The 19,531-nt window shown below is 36.9% G+C and overlaps 1 protein-coding gene across 1 annotated transcript; it reads left to right on the plus strand.

Annotated features, from left to right (window-relative positions):
- LOC142532360 (uncharacterized) lies at positions 1–1,845 on the plus strand. Its single transcript, XM_075638675.1, has 5 exons — positions 1–352; positions 517–659; positions 729–942; positions 1,202–1,535; positions 1,620–1,845. The coding sequence occupies exons 1-5, from the start codon at positions 1–3 to the stop codon at positions 1,843–1,845; spliced, it is 1,269 nt and encodes a 422-aa protein (XP_075494790.1).
- The last annotated feature ends 17,686 nt before the right edge of the window (positions 1,846–19,531 follow it).

Consider the following 19,531-nt stretch of genomic DNA (forward strand, 5'->3'; position numbering starts at 1 on the left):
ATGAATAAACAATCTGAGAATATTATAAAGAAAAATAGATTGCTTATAAGGACATCGATTAGAGCTATAAGATGGCTAGCATTACAAGGGTGTTCTTTTAGAGGACATGATGAGTCTGTCGATTCTCATAATCTTGGAAATTTTCTTGAACTCGTCAAATTTCAAGGAGAATTGTGCAAAGAAATTGGTGGTATTATCTTAGATAAATCATCTAAAAAAGCCAAGTATGCATCACCATCAATTCAACAGGAGATTCTAACAATTATTGCCGATCTTGTGCGAAGTAAAATCCGCGATGAAGTAGGGGATGCTAAATTCTGTATTCTTGTTGATAAAGCAATTGATGAATCTCGTAGATCATAAATGGCTATTTTTTGCGATACGTAGATTGTGATGGGTTTGTTAGGAAGAGATTTTTTGAAGTTTTTGGTGTTGATGATACTAATTCTTTGACTTTGAAAACACATATATGTAGTATCTTGACACAACACAAGCTTTTGATTGAAAATATGTAAGGTCAAGGATATGATGGTGCTTGCAACATGCGGGGAGAATGGAATGGATTACAAGCATTATTTCTCAAAGATTGTCCGTTTGCATATTATATTCATTGTTTTGCTCACCGGCTACAACTTACATTAGTTGCAGCAGCTAAAAAGGTATCAGATGTATAGCTATTTTTTTCTAAATTGAGTTCCATTGTCAATTTTGTGGGTTCTTCTTCAAAGAGACACTCTCGATTGAAATCAATACGAGAAGATGAAATCATTGATTTGATAGAATCTGGAGAACTTGGGACTGGGACTGGTGTTGGAGTCAATCAAGCTAGTACTTTGCAACGACCTGCATCTACTCGATGGAGTTCACATTATGTTTCTGTTAGTCGAGTTATTGAATTGTTTGGTTCAGTTTGTACACTTTTAGAAGATTCCATGGGGGAAAGTCTGCCTTTAGTATATGTGCGGAGGCTAAACATTTGCTTAAAGAGATGATTACATTTGATTTTGTATTTATCTTGTTATTGATGCATAGAGTTTTGGAAACATATGATATGTTATGTCAGGCTTTGCAAAGAAAAAATCAAGTCATTCAATGAGTTTAGTCACGACTACAAAACTGCTTTTCCAGAAAATGTGAGATGATGAAAGGGAAGATTTTCTATGGAGTATGAATACTTTTTGTGATAATCATGACATTGTAGTGCCTGATTTGACAGCTCGTTATGTTGAAGATACTAAACGTTCTTGTCAACAGAAAAATCATTTTACAGTGAAAGAATACTATCATTTTCATGTATTCAATGTTGTGATTGACAAACAGCTGATGGAGTTGAATACACGATTTACTGAGCAATCAATAGAGCTTCTCACTCTCTGTGAAGCTTTGAATCCCAGTGATGGCTTCAAATCATTCTCTGAAATGCCTATTTATTCTTTAATTGATAAATTTTATCCCAATGATTTTTCCAAAGATGACATGAAACATTTGAAGACTCAATTGGATCATTACAAGCTTGATGTGTTTGAGGATCCGAGGTTTAAAGATGTTGATTCTCTTCCTAAATTATGACGACTACTAGTTGAAACAAAAAAGTTGATGACTTATTTCATTTTTGATAGACTGATTCGTTTGATCTTGACTCTTCCAGTTTCAACTGCTACAACTGAGCGAGCATTTTCAGGGATGAAACTTCTCAAGACACCACTTTGCAACAAAATGGAGCAGGAATATTTAAACAATGCAATAGTTTTGTATATTGAGAGAAAGATTGCTCATGACATTGATATAGATTACATAATTGATAGATTTGATCTTTTGAAAAATCAAATGTTGCGGCTAAAGTAGTATTTATTTAAGTTACCCATTTTTGGCGTAAGTTGTCTTTTTTTTGTTATTCGTACTCTATCATATGATTAATATTTGAACTTTTGGAAAATATTTATCCATATTTGATGATTATATTGTGAAAATCATGGACTATGCTTAATTTTTATTTCATGTGGAAAATGTTGTATTGATTTCTAGATTAATTTTTTATTTTATTTTCTAGCCTCCCATATTTTGAAATTTTGGTTATGCCCCTGCCTACATGCCTACTCATCCATCAACAAAAAATTAGATTTCTGTTTAAGCCAAACGTCATTTGCCAAATCAATCTCACAGGCCCGAATTTCTGTAACTTTATGTTTGGAAGCCAATATGTAAATTGTCTTTTGAAGATGGATCATGTGATTATGATCTTCGATAAACTCATTAACTTTATAGTTATTGTCCGCAAGTGTGACTCTAAATCTTACTTTACACTTTCTTCGAGTTTCAAACCGAGGATTAAGTGTCAAATAATATATTTTTCTTCTTTCACGAACACCTTTCTTGCAACAAATATATTTATATGAATTTATAAAGTCGGTGTTCTTGTTCTTCTTAAAATAATGCTTCTTAAATCTAAATCCAGTTTTCCTAGCATATTCAACTCAAAATATCCAAATCTCATCTAAGCTATCTAATTTCATGTCAATATTATGCTTGAATTAAATATTTGAACTAGTATTCATCAAGAATATTGGTTTATCAATAAGATTTTGGCTTGTTTAAATCTCGATTTTCAAAAACATTGACACATTAACAAAAACAAACAATAATTTTCATGTTACATATTAAATGAAACAAATTGATAACAAATTTGATCCAGATAATACATGTATAATGATGGGTTCATTGGTGTCAGCAAAGCTAGCACAAGCTTCCTAAATCACATAATCAAATACAAAAACAAAAATAAAAAAATCAACTGCTAAACAATTAGAAGAAAATTGAAAATGTAAAAGATCAAGAAAATCGAACTTCGTATATTCGAGTATTCATCTCCACTACTGTAAATTTAAAAGAATGAACGAAAGAAAAAAGAGAAAAACGGATAAGTTGATCATGTGGAGAGAGGGAGGAAAAAAAAGTAGAAATGAAACATTAAATTTTTTTATACTTACAACAAAATAGGGAACAAAAGGCCCATAAAAAACGAGGCAAATAAAAATCCAAAAAAAAATTAAGTTTTAAAAAAAAAGGAAAGATAGAAAGAAAGAAAGAATTAGAAATATTAAAAAGGTAAAAAAAATTAAAATTAAAACACAATGCCCCTGCCTTTTGTGGGATACCTAGAGAGTAGAGGATTTGTTTTCAAGTGAGTCTTTTAAGTCTTTGCATGATGATAACTTTTAAAATTTAGTGGATTACTTGAAATCTCGATATAAATTTATAGACGTAGATCTTTTGAAAAACTATGTTGAAATCATGGAGCTCTTCGTGCTCTTTATTCTTTTTGTTATTATTACTTGCAAAACTATTCAAAGGAGATTTGCTTTTAAATTTCTAAATCTAAACTAAGTTAGTGTTGTGAGTTCATGTATGACAAAAAAAATTTATGCAATCTTTGATTTACACATAAAATGTTTCAGCGTTCCTAAGCTCATACCTGTTTTTTTGGATGAAATTTTATACAAAAAACGTTGAAAATCAGGTATTAATATATTATATTTGAGTGCTAACTATTTTAAATATGGTACAAAAGATAAAATTTTGATTATATAATTGAAACAAGGGCAAACTTTCAATAACTCCCTACATCCCCTCTCAACTTTATCCTAACTTCCTATCCCTTCAATTCTTTGTTTTAACTCCTCAATATTTTAAAATTTTCAAAAATACCCTTACTTCCTTATATTGGTACGTGGCATTATTATACATATCGAGCCTGTTCTTGAAGCATATAGCCCCAAAACATACAGCTACGCAAGGTTTTCAGCCTATATACCATGCTCAAATGATCGCTTTTTTTTATATATATAAAAACCCATCATGCTTCCGTAATATAAATTAAATCTTTTACCTCTTTGACCGGAGTGCCACCGGGTTAAATCCACCGTGTTTTACAAACTGCTTGTAATGCCCGAGATTTAATCACTGTAATCAGAAATTGATTAATTGACAGAATTGAGGTTGTAGAAACTCAAGTGAAGAAGCCGGGCGTCGGTGCATTATAAGCCAAGATGTTGGACAGAACATCTGGCGCCCGAGCGGTAGAAAATGACCGCCCGAGCGCCAGTGTTCTGCAAGGAATGTGCTCGGACAGAAGGTCTGGCGCCCGAGCGGTAGAAAATGACCGCCCGAGTGCCAGTGTGCAATAAGAAAAAAGCTCGGACAGAACGATCCGCGCCCGAGCTGTAGTTTGTGACCGCCCAAGCGTCGCTTGAGGTTCAAGAAAAATAAGCCACGTAGCTTTGCATGCAACTTGAGATATATATAGGCAAATAACTTCATTCTTTCAGAATTAAACAGAAAGAAGGACGAGAAAAGCTACGGAAATCCTTACGCCTTTACACTTTTCAGATATGTGATTATACAAGATTCGTCCGTCCGATTTTCAATCCGACTTAAGTACTGTACTTCTCCTGTCAAGAGCTTCGACATGACGTAAGTTTTATTGATTTCTATTATGATTTGAAAATATGATATAGAAGAAATCGGATATGATTCATATATATGGTGTTCTCGATATGTTAGACATCGTATAATCGAAACCGGATTGAGGAACAGATACCATATGAAATTGTTATGATTTTCAGAATGGGTTTGATTGAGATTTGACATCAGAATTGTATTTTTATTGATTATGAGTTGTGGAAATTGATATCTGTTGATTTGTATTGCTGGGTATATTGAGATTGTGCAGTTATGCTGATGAAACAGAATTTGATTGAGTTATGATTATATCTAGTATTGATTTGAATGGTGTATTGATACGATACCCTCGATATTGTCATTGCTAGATTGATATTGATAGGCTTTGAATCCGAAACTTCGACAGAGTCAGATTGACAGAAAAAAAAGGTATAAATCAATGTTGATCCGGGATTGCACAACTCGAGTTTGATTTAATTTGAGTTTCCCAAAATCACATACTTAATTTTCATTGCCTCGATATGTTGCAATTTCGGAGATTGAGATGCTTATTCTATTGATTTATAGCAAAGCGTGTATTGAGTCATGGGCGGAGATGCCTAGTCATTGGCAGGATATGCCAAGTCTGTGGCGGATATGCCAAGACACTAGATGTTTGGTTTATATCGATGTTTTCTTAGGAGTTGATTTATTCCTATCGCTGAGATTCGATATATGAGACAATGTCCAGGAACCGGGATCCCTAGATTAGAGATGAGTTGAGTCTGAGATGACGAGTCCAGAGTTTATTTACAGCTTTATATCGATACATGTCTTTCTGATATTATACATGCTATTGATATCTATTTCATGCTTTTATATTTGTTATATGATTGCATGTATACATTATTTATACTGGGATTATATTCTCACCGGAGTTATCCGGCTGTTGTCGTGTTTGTATGTGTGCATGACAACAGGTGGGACAGGATCAGGGTCAAGAAGAGGATGAGAGATGACTAGTTAGCGTGGAGATCCGGATCATAAGTAGATAGGCTTCAGCACTTGATATATAATAGTAGAAACCTTAGTTTGATTTTAATGTATTGAGTACAAGACATGTACTTTACATTTGATATGTATATTAGATTGATTACATTATGTTTTCGCATTTGTATTTATAAAAAATAATTTAGACCCTGTTTCTTTAATTGATCTAATCATTCCCAAAGATGATTAAGAAATGAATTCCCGTTCGGGTCCCCACAGCAGGTGGTATTAGAGAGCAGTAGGTTCCTTAAACTGAGATAGGAGCTAGTGAGCGGGATAGAATGAGTTTTCTTCCTTGCTTTTGATTGCTAGCATGTTTACTACTTTGAAATACATGTTTACCTGATTATCTGATTTGATTTGGTAATGTGTATTATTGAGAAAGAATCAGAACCGATTCTTGATCAGCAGTAAGATGATCATAGGAGGACTGAAACAGGTTGGTTGTATTTGGTTTCTAACCCTTTTGATAATAAGATATGCCTCCTTGAAGAGTACCAGAACAGGGTAGTACTTCTGCGAATCTGATGGATGTGATAGCTACACCGATGGAAACGTTACTGAAGAGATTTCAGTCGTTTAAACCGCCAACCCTGAAAGGAACATAGACTTCTGTTGACTGTGAGTGTCGGTTAGATGATATTGAGATGCTGTTTGATTCCTTGGATTACACAGATGAGCGCCGAGTCCGATTGATTGGGCACCAGTTGCATGATGTTGCAAAGAACTAGTGGATCACGACAAAGAGAGCGTTGGAGCATCGAGGTACGACTATTAATTGGAATGTCTTTAAAGCTGAGTTTTATCAGAGAGTTTTCCCAGTGTCGTACAGGAAAGACAAGGGGGCAGAGTTTGCCAATCTGAGACAGGGTCAGTTGAACATAGAAGAGTATATGGCCAAGTTCTCTACTTTGTTGCGTTTTGCTCCACATGTGGCCGAGAATAACGAGGCTGTTGCTGATCAGTTCATCAATGGGTTGAATCCTGAGATATTTACATTGGTGAACACTGGACGACCGAATAACTTCGCTGATGCCCTGAACAGAGCCAAGGGAGCTGAAGCGGGCCTGATTAGGCAGAGAGGAGCTTCGTATGTTCCTCCAACACCGAGACCACAACAACCTCCTCCCAGATTTGAGGGTAACAGCAGTAGTGGTGGAAAGAAAGATTTCTTGAAAGAAGAGGAAGAGAGTTTAAGAAGTCTGGTAGCAGTTCTTCTAGCTCCAGTGGCTCCCGACAGAGCCAGAGTTATATCGGGGTTTATTGCAGAACTTGCGGAGGGAGACATTCGATCGAGCAATGCCAGGGAGTGATTGGTAGTTGCCGTATCTGCAGACAGCAAGGACACTTTGCAAGAATCTGTCCACAGAGAGGTTCCCATGGATCCCAGGGAGCAGAGTCATCTGGATCAGTGGCTCAGACAGATAGACGATCATCTTCTATTCACTCCTTCCAGCCAGCACCGACTTCTACTCCGTCACAGCAGAGGCCAGGAGGAAGCCAGACAGTTATCTAGCCTCCTAGACAGCAGGCCAGAGTATTTGCTTTGACAGAGGAACAGGCCCAGGAAGCACCAGATGATGTGGTTGCAGGTAACTGTTCTTTATGTGATTACCCTACTTATGTATTGATAGATACGGGTGCTTCTCATACATTTATACCTGAACGAGTTGCAATGAGTCATGCATTGCCTATTGAGTCTTTATCTACTGTAGTGTCTGTCTCTTCTCCTTTGGGGACATGTTTGATATCAGTAAAATCTGTGAAACATTGTGTACTGCAGTATGACGGGCATGAGATTGATTTAGATTGTATTGTACTTGGGTTGTCTGATTTTGACTGTATTATCGGTATTGATATGTTGACCAAGTACAGAGCTACCGTTGATTGTTTCCATAAGATTGTGAGATTCAGATCTGACATGGCTGATGAATGAAAATTTTACGGTAAGGGTTCTAGATCTAGAATTTCTTTGATATATGCTATGTCTATGACTCGATTGTTACAGAAAGGAGCGGAGGGATTCCTTGTCTATTCAGTTGATTTACTGAAGTCGAGTCCATCATTGGATGATTTGCCAGTGGTATGTGAGTTTGCTGATGTTTTCCCAGATAAGATTCCGGGTTTGCCTCCGATTCGATAAATAGATTTCAGCATTGAGTTGATTCCAGGTACAATTCCGATTTCTAGAGCTCCGTACAGAATGGCACCAATCGAATTGAAAGATTTGAAAGAGCAGTTAGAGGATTTACTGGCCAAGGGTTACATCAGACCGAGTGTTTCTCCTTGGGGTGCTCCAGTATTATTTGTTAGAAAGAAAGACGGTTCTATGAGACTCTGCATTGACTACCGGCAACTGAACAAGGCTACGGTAAAGAACAAATACCCTTTGCCTCGTATTGATGATTTATTTGATCAGTTGCACGGTTCTTCTGTATATTCCAAGATCGATCTGAGATCTGGATATCATCAGCTGAGAGTCAGAGATTCTGATATCTCAAAGACAGCTTTCAGAACCAGGTATGGACATTATGAGTTTATTGTCATTCCGTTTGGGTTTACTAATGCTCCAGCTATATTTATGGGTCTGATGAACCGTGTGTTTCATAAGTACCTTGATGATTTTGTGATTATTTTCATTGATGATATTTTGATATACTCGAAGAATATGATTGATCATGCTGAGCATCTGAGGACTGTATTGAGGATTCTGAGGGCTGAGAAATTATATGCCAAACTGTCGAAATGTGAATTCTGGTTGAGATAGGTGATATTTCTGGGTCATATTATATCCGGAGACGGTATTTTTGTTGATCCTAGCAAGGTTGAGGCTGTGATCAGTTGGCCGAGACCGACATCTGTACCAGAGATACGCAGTTTTATGGGTTTAGTAGGATATTACCAACGATTCATCAAAGATTTCTCGAGTATTGCTAAACCGATTACTCAGTTGACTCAGAAGAACGCACCATTTGTTTGGTCAGAAGACTGTGAGTCCAGTTTTCTTGAGTTGAAGAAGAGACTGACCAGTGCTCCGATCTTGACTATTCCATCAGGTACTGGTGATTTTGTCGTTTATTGCGATGCTTCTCACAGAGGATTGAGTTGTGTTTTGATGCAGCGAGAACATGTTATTGCTTATGCCTCGAGACAGTTAAAGCCACATGAGACTCGCTACCCAATTCATGATCTTGAATTGGCGGCCATTGTATTTGCACTGAAGATATGGCGACATTACCTATACGGTGAGAAGTTTGAGATTTATTTTGATCATAAAGCTTGAAATATCTATTTTCACAGTCAGAGCTGAATATGAGGCAGGGAAGATGGCTTGATTTGCTTAAAGATTTTGATTGTGAGATCAAGTACTATCCATGAAAATCGAATGCAGCGGCTGATGCACTAAGTCGAAAGGTATGTTTTTTGTCCTTATCGACGATTGGTGTTTCAAATTTGATTGAAGACTGCTGTTTGTCTGGATTGGTATTTGAGACAGATTGTAAATCGTTGCGACTGTATACGGTTCAAGTCGAACCAGAGCTGATTTTGAGAATTACATCAGCTCAGAAAGTTGATCAGAACGTTCAAAACTCGATATCGATGGTCAGAGCAGGACATCGATCAGAATATCAGGTTCGTGACAGTGTGTTGTATGTGAATAATCGTCTTGTTGTGCCAGATGTTTCAGAATTGAAACGACGGATATTGTAAGAAGCGCATAGCAGTCGATTCAGTATTCATCCTGGTGGCAGAAAAATGTACAACGATTTGAAAGCACAGTTTTGGTGTAAACAGATGAAAGCTGATATTGCTGAATTTGTATATAAATGTCTGAATTGCCAGTAGGTGAAAGCGGAAAGAAAGAAACCAGGAGGACTGTTACAGAGTTTATCTATTCCTGAATGGAAATGGGATCACATTTCCATGGATTTTGTAACGAAGCTACCGAGATCCTCCCGAGGTTGTGATGCGATTTGGGTTGTGATTGACAGATTGACCAAATCAGCATGCTTTATTCCGTACAAGATGACGTACCGACATGACCATATGGCAGAGATTTATGTCAGAGAAGTGGTCAGATTGCACGAAGTGCCAAAGTTGATTGTTTCAGACCGTGATCCTCGGTTTACTTCGCACTTTTGGCAGAGTTTACAGCAGGCTCTAGGTACAAAGTTACATCTTAGTACCGCATATCATCCTCAGACCGACGGACAGTCAGAGCGGACTATCCAGACACTGGAGGATATGCTTAGAGCTGTAGTGCTTGATTTTAGCACTAGTTGGCAGGATTCATTGCCACTTTGTGAGTTTTCATACAACAACAGCTATTAGACGAGTATTGAGATGGCACCTTTTGAAGCGTTGTACAGTAAGAAGTGTAGATCCCCTCTGTATTGGGATGATATCTCTGAGGTACCTGAGATTGGACCTGATATGGTCAAAGATATGACAGAAAAAGTGAAGCTGATTCAGAAAAGGATGAAGGCAGCTCAAGACAAACAGGCCAAATATGCCAATGTTCGACATAGACCGTTGGTATTTGAGGCAGGAGACCGAGTATTCTTAAAGATTTCACCTTTCAGAGGATTTGTCAGATTTGGCAAGAAAGGAAAGTTGTCTCCACGTTATATTGGGCCATACGAGATTCTCGAGAAGATAGGAGATCGTGCCTATCGACTCGCTTTACCGCCTTCTCTATCTGGAATACATGATGTCTTTCATGTATCGTTATTGAGGAAATATCTGTCTGATGCTTCACATGCTATTCAGCCAGACGAGGCCGAACTTGACGAGACACTTAGTTACTTCGAAAAACCGATCAAAGCAGCTCAGAACGAAGACAATTCCGCTTGTGAAAGTTCAGTGGAGTCGTCATGGCATTGAAGAAGCTACCTGGGAGACTGAGTCTGATATGAGGCAGAAATTCCCAGAGTTATTTCGTTGATGTGAGTTTCTATTTAGCTTCTGTTATGCCTTCTTATTGATATGATTTGATTGCCTGTGATTTCGGGGACGAAATCAGATCTTAGGGGGGAGAAATGTAATGCCCGAGATTTAATCATTGTAATCAGACATTGATTAATTGACAGAATTGAGGTTGTAGGAACTCAAGTGAAGAAGCCGGGCGTCGGTGCATTATAAGCCAAGATGTTGGACAGAACATCTGGCGCCCGAGCGGTAGAAAATGACCGCCCGAGCGCCAATGCATCACAAGATTAAAACTTTGGACAGAAAGTGTGGCGCCCGAGCGGTAGAAAATGACCGCCCGAGCGCCAATGCATCACAAGATTAAAACTTTGGACAGAAAGTGTGGCGCCCGAGCGATAGAAAATGACCGCCCAAGCGCCAGTGTTCTGCAAGGAGTGTGCTCGGACAGAAGGTCTGGCACCCGAGCAGTAGGAAATAACCGCCCGAGCGCCGGTGTGCAATAAGAAAAGTACTCGGACAGAACGTTCCGCGCCCGAGCGGTAGTTTGTGACAGCCCAAGGCCGCTTGAGGTTCAAGAAAAATAAGCCACGTAGCTTTGCATGCAACTTGAGATATATATAGGCAAATAACTTCATTCTTTCAGAATTAAACAGAAAGAAGGACGAGAAAAGCTACGGAAATCCTTACGCCTTTACACTTTTCAGATATGTGATTATACAAGATCCGTCCGTCCGATTTTCAATCCGACTTAAGTACTGTACTTCTCCTGTCAAGAGCTTCGACATGACGTAAGTTTTATTGATTTCTATTATGATTTGAAAATATGATATAGAAGAAATCGGATATGATTCATATATATGGTGTTCTCGATATGTTAGACATCGTATAATCGAAACCGGATTGAGGAACAGATACCATATGAAATTGTTATGATTTTCAGAATGGGTTTGATTGAGATTTGACATCAGAATTGTATTGTTATTGATTATGAGTTTTGGAAATTGATATCTGTTAATTTGTATTGCTGGGTATATTGAGATTGTGCAGTTATGCTGTTGAAACAGAATTTGATTGAGTTATGATTATATCTAGTATTGATTTGAATGGTGTATTGATACGATACCCTCGATATTGTCATTACTAGATTGATATTTATAGGCTATGAATCCGAGACTTCGACAGAGTCAGATTGACAGAAAAAAAAAGTATAAATTAATGTTGATCCGGGATTGCACAACTCGAGTTTGATTTAATTTGAGTTTCCCAAAATCACATACTAAATTGTCATTGCCTCGATATGTTGCAATGTCGGAGATTGAGATGCTTATTCTATTGATTTATAGCAAAGCGTGTATTGAGTCATGGGCGTTGATGCCTAGTCATTGGCAGGATATGCCAAGTCTGTGGCGGATATGCCAAGACACTAGATGTTTGGTTTATATCAATGTTTTCTTAGGAGTTGATTTATTCCTATCGCTGAGATTCGATATATGAGACAATGTCCAGGAACCGGGATCCCTAGATTAGAGATGAGTTGAGTCTGAGATGACGAGTCCAGAGTTTATTTACAGCTTTATATCGATACATGTCTTTCTGATATTATACATGCTATTGATATCTATTTCATGCTTTTATATTTGTTATATGATTGCATGTATACATTATTTATACTGGGATTATATTCTCACCGGAGTTATCCGGCTGTTGTCGTGTTTGTATGTGTGCATGACAACAGGTGGGACAGGATCAGGGTCAAGAAGAGGATGAGAGAGGACAAGTTAACGTGGAGATCCGGATCATAAGTAGATAGGCTTCAGCACTTGATATATAATAGTTGAAACCTTAGTTTGATTTTAATATATTGAGTACAAGACATGTACTTTATATTTGATATGTATATCAGATTGATTACATTACGTTTCCGCATTTGTATTTAAAAAAAAAAAATTAGACCCTGTTTCTTTAATTGATCTAATCATTTCCAAAGATGATTAAGAAATGAATTAGCGTCCGGGTCCCTACACTGCTCCTCACAGCCTAACCACGCAGTCGCAACAGATGGTTACTGACGTAGATTCCTTCAGCAGCACTTGGCACAACCCTAATTTGTTTCCTACCTTAGGGTGTATGACAAAATATAAAATTTTGAAAATAATACATGAGAGGGGCTAAAGCAAAAGTTTTCTTTATTCAAACACCAACATTTATTATTACATAGTAACCTGTTGTAGAGGAGGAGAAACTTGTTTAAGTAGCTGAACTTACAGAACACATAAACTTGAGAGAAAATATTACAACTTATTTTTGAAAGAAATTGAGGAAATGTTCGATGATCCCAACTTCCTTCTTCCTTCTTTATTTATAGAAGGCTTCTTCGGATTTGAAACTCGGATTTCAAATCTTGGTAAACCTTTACAGCTTGCATCTGGACCACTTTCTATAGTGGTTGAGTGGTCCCTCCACTTTGTATTTTTCCTAGATCATAAATCTAGAAATAACTTGTTCTTCTGATTTGATCTCTTGGCATAAATAGTATATAGGCGTCTGGATCATATCAGCTGATATTTTGTTCCATGCTTCTTTCAGCACTTGATATAGCTCTTTGAAAACCTTCAATGATTTTCTTGTAGCTTTGATTCTTCGTTTGGAAACTTTGAAAATGTTTTTATACATATTCATTGTTTCTATCTTTGTTTATTTTTTTGGTTCCCATTTACTCTTTATTTATAGGTGTAATTGGGTCCAGATTCTCTTGCTTTTTAGTGGGTTTAGTCATCTGTCCACTAACTTGTGTCTTTTTATTGGATTTTCTTTATCTTTAAAGTTAGGGAATCCAATGTTCTTTGTTCTTTACCACCGATTATTGGTGGTCCTTGTCTTCGACTCACATGGTGGTCCTTCTTTTTGGTAGTGGGATAGTCATATGTCCACTTTAGCTTTGTCGGAGAATCTTTGGTTTTCTGTGTCCCCGAGGAAAACGTGATTGTGGTCCTTCCCCACTTGTACTAGTTTTGGTAAAGTGTTTCCGATCAGATCTCGGCTTGAATCCTTTACCAAACTCCGGTTCCTTCTGGTTCTGGCATTCTGGGCAGATGTTTTCCGATCATCTTCCCACATGTGCCATATTACAGAATTTTCGGCGAGTTTCTTTACTTGCCGGCAGCTTGCTGTTCCACAGAAGATTTCTTTTCTTTTCAAACAGATCTTCTGCGAAGCTCGTTGTTTTTCCTGTCATTGTATTCAACAGGAAAGATCCATTTACAGAATTTTGGTAAAACTTAAATGGATACTTGACTTTGTCCATCTCGGTTAGACAGACCCAAACTCCCCATGCTCTCCTAGTAGATATGTCATCTTCATTGAATGAAGAGACTAGGGGTGTTTCGTTTGTAAGAGGATCCTTGATGAATTTCTGGACATTTATGTATGTCTTCCTTAGCTTGATAAAATGAAAGGCTTTGTGTGAGCCTTTCTCTGCTGGTTCTGGTGCTGCACTAAAAAAATACAGTTCCAGATTATCTCCCATGGAGAAATGATCATTGTTCGTCCAAGTTTCATGTACCGCTTCCTGTATCCACTTTGGTAATGCTGAAATTTCCGGGAAGCTGGGTGAAGTAGTATAAACTGAGGCAAGAGCCCCAAATTCGTATCAGGCTTTGACCTCCTTTGGATATGAATTTTGTTTTATCCATATCCTAGGATATTTTTCTGCAACATCAACTCGAATCATGGCTGGATTGATGCCAATTCTTGTGTTTAATTTCTCCTAGGTCCGTTGGTAAACCTGAAATGGAGAAATTGCAGCTTCATTAGTACCAACCTTAGTTTTGCCCCTGTCAGTCCCTCTTCAATCCCCGAGGTGAAGGGTTGACTTGAAGACTCGAGATTAAAATCTAGAGTTCCAATTTTTTTTTTTGGCCAACTCATCCGAAGATGATTCCGGCTTAACACTTGTGCTAGGGGTACTTGAATCTCCTGCTCTAGGTATAGAGTCATGTACTCGAAAACTCTCCATACGGGAAACCAATGGCTTCTCGATGCCTTGGAGGATAGGCCTTTGTGTCACATATCATAACTGAGTATATGCCTGTAAACATCCTGTTATTCGATCAGAGACAATTCTCTTATCCGCTTGTTGAAGCCTTCCCGCAATTTCTGCGTTCAGTGCTAACTTGTTGAACTCGATTTGAAGCATTTCAAGGTATTCCCTCAAATACATCTGCATCTTGATAATAGCATCAATGTCAATGCTGTCCATCTCTTGTTAAAAAATCTCCAAGAATATTTTCATGAGATTTAATAATTATTATATCAAAAATATAATTCTGACATAAAGCTTCCCATCTTAAAAGTATAGCCTTTTCTGGTTTGGATTCAATCCTGTTTCTCATAAAAACTTTCACCTGTTTATTATCAACTTTCAAAATAAATTTCTTTGCAAGTAAAAATAATGGCCATTTTTCAAAAACCCTTTTTACTGCATAAAATTCCTTCTCGTTGATATGCCATTTTATGGCTTCTGCATCTGAGAATAAACCATTACATTACCTACAGGGTTGTTCTCTATCTGGTGTGAGATTTGTTAAAACTGTAGCCTACCAATGATCATTGGCATCAGTATATAATACCAGATCATCTACATCTTGAGGAATAGCCATTTTTGGAAGATTCTTACAAATCTCCTTTAAATAGACAAGTCCTTATGTGTGTTCTTTTGTCCATATAAATCTTGCATCTTTTTTCAATAATAGACAAAACACTTTCCTGTGTTTTGCTAGATTTTTAATAAACATTCCAGAAAAATTAACAACTCCTAAAAAACTCTGAAGTTGTTTCTTTTCTTTTAGCTCGTTTGGAAAATGTTGCACTTTCTCAACTATATGATCCTACAAAATTATTCCAGACTCATCAATTTCTATTCCTAAAAATTCAATCTTTCTTGTGGCAATGACTACTTTCTTTTCAGATAAAACCAGTCATTCTTTTTTGCAAACATTAGATAAAATTTCTAAATGCTTGACATGTTCTTCCATATTTTTAGATGCTATTAAAACATCATCAATATAGACAAACATAAATTTAAAATAATCTTTAAAAAGATTATTCATTTTTCTTTGAAATATCTGAGGTGAATTAGCCAATCTCATTGGTAATACTTCCCAGATATAATGTTCTTGGGGTTTGGAGAAAGTTGTAAATTTCTTGCTTTCTTCCTGCATCTGTATTTGATAAAATCCGGACTTACAGTCAAACTTAGAGAATATCTTGGCGTTGTGTATGCAACTAATCAAGTGTTCTCTACTAGATATAAAATACTCATCAAACTCCAGAATTTTATTAATTTCTTGATAATTAATAACCAATCTGGGTTTTTCTCGTTTTATCTCACCATGATTTCTTACCAGAAAGCCAGGACTACTATATGGTGACATTTTTGCTTTGATTAAACCAAGGTCCAAATGTTCCTTGATTATAATCTGCATATTCCTTTGATCAATTATATTCATTGGGATAGGCTTGCAATGGACAAACTCATATTCTTTGTCTTCCTTAATTTTAAAGCAAGTTTTGAGTTGATTTTTGTCCCACCATGCCAAGGGATCTTCATTGTAATTTTCTTTTATCCTCTTCTTGACATCTTCCAATGATACCTTAGATTCAAACTCTACTTCATTCTTATGTAGAGTTATCTTAAGGCATTCTATATCTTCTGGTTCGAGTTCTTTATCTGCTCTTAACTAGAGCATTGTTTCTCCAAACAGTCTAGAATCCTTCATTTTTGGGTTCAGAAGTTTTCCTTCATCACCACACTTGCTGCGAAACTGGATTGGCAATTTTCTGTAAAATACCTCTCGTAGTCTCTGGACTATGATTTTGTGATCACATGGTGTTGTGAACACTAATCGTCTAGTCTCATTTTCTTGAGAATAAGACTTGAACATTTGTAGGAAATTATTGTCTAACAATTGTCAGCTCATGTATCATAAAAATAAATTGGTGGTGTTTTTACCTTGTACCAAGGTGTTTGTCCAGCACCGTCAATCATGATTTCAGTCATCTTAATCCCTTTGCATAAGATTAAGATTCTTCTAGAAAAATCTCTCCCAACAATCTTTGGTAATTCTTCTTCCAAATTATTTGGAAAAACTCCTCGTTTTGCTGTACAGATTCCCGCACCTGAATCAATATAAGCAGCAAAATATTCTGCCTTATATTGTTCATATATCATTCATACTGGAATGTATATGGATAATGGGCTTGTGGTCATTGGATTTTCCACATTCTATCATCTGCCATAAACTCCATTCCATACTCTAGTCGTTTCCAAGGTTTGTGTTCCTCGAGAAACTCTAGTCCAAGAATCAGTCGATCTGGTTCTTTCCCTGGAATTCCTTTGATATGAACTTCCAATTCTCCGAAATTGATCATTCCTTGGTAAGTTCCTATCATAGGTTGTTCCAAATAGTATATGGAATTACTAGGAAATTGATTCCTTTGTTTCGTAATATCAAATACTATTTCTATTTCTTTCCAACCTTCTAGACATCTAAGTTTTCCTATTGTAGAAAAACTTTTTAGCCCCTGTTGGGTTTCTTGGATAGGCATTTTTCCCCACCTGTAACTTGTAATTCTATCTCCCTGGAAAGATATTCTTCTTGATTCTAATCTAAGACTTTGATTCATTTGTAGAATCGATTTGTCTTGTATTTGGATATCTGTTTCCTGTATTAAAGGAAACTCAATTCTTTCTGGATATATTGCCTGGGCAACTTTTCTAAATATCTCGGGTATTTCAATGAACTCATTTCTAATAAAAAATTCTGAATGATGTGTATTAGATAGAGCATATGAAATTTGATAGGTAATAGAATATGGTCTATTACCTTCTTTCATCAGCCTTTTTTCCTTGAAATTTTGATGCAACGTCAAGGCTCGGCTGAAATCTCGATCTGCCAGGTTGTAGGCAATTCTCGGATAAATTACTCCTACAATCTTTCCTGCACAGAGATTTCCTGAGATAGTTCCCAGTACTGAATCTTGAAGGTTTTCCATTCTTTTATCGCATATAACAATATCAATGGGTGAATCTATTCCTTCCTTGAAAGTAGCTTTTATCATAATCTGGATTGCTCCGATATGAATTCAGGACATCATCCTTGCTACTTCTATCTTGAGTTTTTGTAATTCTTCCTTAATTTCTTCGAAAGGAATTAACTGCATCTCCATTCTATTTCCAGTAAGTTCCATTGGGATTGCCATTTCGAAACTTTATAGATTAGATGATGCTTTCTGTTTCTTAGGCCAAGACTTCTTAAGAACTTTTCTACCTATCCTGCAGAGAATCACTGATATCTCTGTAGACTAGGATTTTCTTTCCTAATTCTTTGAACCATATTATGAGATATTGTTGTTTGGCTAAAGAAATCAGACAAATCTTCATGTGTTTCGTGTCGAAACACCTCGTCTTCAGTTAGATTCCAATTCAATTCCATCTGATTCTCCCTGACTCAAGATTTGTTCTTCTTTATATATACTTTCATCCGAGGCAATATCCTCAAATCGGTATATCTGAATAAGATCTTGGTAATAAACTGCTTCTTCAATATTCGGGGCTGGATCGAAGCATTTAATACCTCTTTTTTATTCTCTGGACAGTTGGTCGAGATAAGCCCTCTTGCTCCACATGTCCAGCAATTACAATCTTTGAAACTTTCATTAGCTCGAGTATGAGCTCTTCTGAAAGTTTTCTTCGTAGGTGTTCTTCCTGTGCTTCGAGATGTACTCGATGCTTGGGATGATATCCTACTTCTTGATGGTCCACTTCTTTGCCCAGATTTATAAGATCTGGCTTTTTGTCTAGACCAAACAGTTCTTGGTTTCCAAGAACTTCTTCCACTTCGAGCATAAAGATGAGTCCTAAAACTTTTCCTTTTATGCTTATGTGGCTTACTTCCAATAATTGTTGGAAGATCATTTTCTTTACAACACAAAGGAGTTCTTTTGTTAATACCCCTTAAACGTTTGTAATACTTTTGTAATGCTGCCATGTGACACCATTCTGCCAATTTTCCTTTGAGAAAAGAAGCTATTCGTGCCAATGTATCTGGATTGCCCGGTACGTATTGCCTTATGAGCATTTCTCTCCAGGGATTTGGCATTTTAGCAAAAAAAAGCTGCATAGCTATATCTTCTTCGACTCCTGAATTCCATCTATATTTAGTGAATAACATAATGTATTCATCCACCAAACATATGTCATGTAATTCGAGACTATACAGAGCTTGAGTATATTTTTTCTTCTTCTCTGTATCTTGACTGTTAAAATAGTCTACTCCTATAAATTTTGCTTTAAAAAGGATAGCCATTTTTCCAGCGATCTCACTGATAGATTCACCAGCTAGGGCTGACTCTTTAGTTTCTAATGAGGTCATGTCCCAAGTAATTTTAACTGATCCCATAAGACTCATTTCTAAAAGCTTAATGAATCCTTCTCTTTTGAGATCAAGCATTCCTGCTGCGATTCTCATAGCAGATGTCCAATCATCTATGAGATCTTCTCCGTTTTTGAAATCTAATACATCAAGATTAAGCATAACCCCGTAAGGGTATTGGATCTAAAACAGTTTTCCCATAGGGAGTTTGGTGCAAGGAAATTTGACTTCTCCTTGTCCTTGTTCCTGCTGGGTGTGATCCTCCACCAGTATGGAAATTGGGGTGAGATTCTCTCATATTTACATTTTGAGATCCCACAATTTCCCTTGGTGGTTCCTGAGAAGATGACCATGTTATAGCAGGTGGATCACCTCCTGTCGTGTTCATCTTCAGAACTTTGAGGTTTGCAAAAGATTCTGCAAGCTCTTTTAGATCCTCTAGACCAATCTTTTCTAAAATTGTCATCAGATTAATCTCTTTTCTGAGACAGATTTAATTAGATTGATCATCTTTTCTTCTTCAGTCAAAGGTTTTGACACCACTTTGGCCTTCCCTTATTGATGTAACAAAGGTTCAGTACCAAATGATGGTGGTAACCATCCTCCTGAAGTTCTTTTACTAGAACTTGGTTGTTGTTCTGGTTTTTGAATTCTTGTTTGAATATCCTTTAATATTCCAAGAA

This window comes from Primulina tabacum, chromosome 18, assembly GCF_025594145.1.
Source record: "Primulina tabacum isolate GXHZ01 chromosome 18, ASM2559414v2, whole genome shotgun sequence".
Lineage (NCBI taxonomy): Eukaryota > Viridiplantae > Streptophyta > Magnoliopsida > Lamiales > Gesneriaceae > Primulina > Primulina tabacum.

Excerpts from the sequence above, each read along its gene's own strand:
- LOC142532360 (XM_075638675.1), top strand. The coding sequence starts at position 1 with ATGAATAAACAATCTGAGAATATTATAAAGAAAAATAGATTGCTTATA. Across the intron at positions 353-516 it reads TAAAGCAATTGATGAATCTC|GTCAAGGATATGATGGTGCT; the intron begins GTAGATCATAAA and ends AAAATATGTAAG. Across the intron at positions 943-1,201 it reads AGAAGATTCCATGGGGGAAA|TGCCTGATTTGACAGCTCGT; the intron begins GTCTGCCTTTAG and ends ATGACATTGTAG.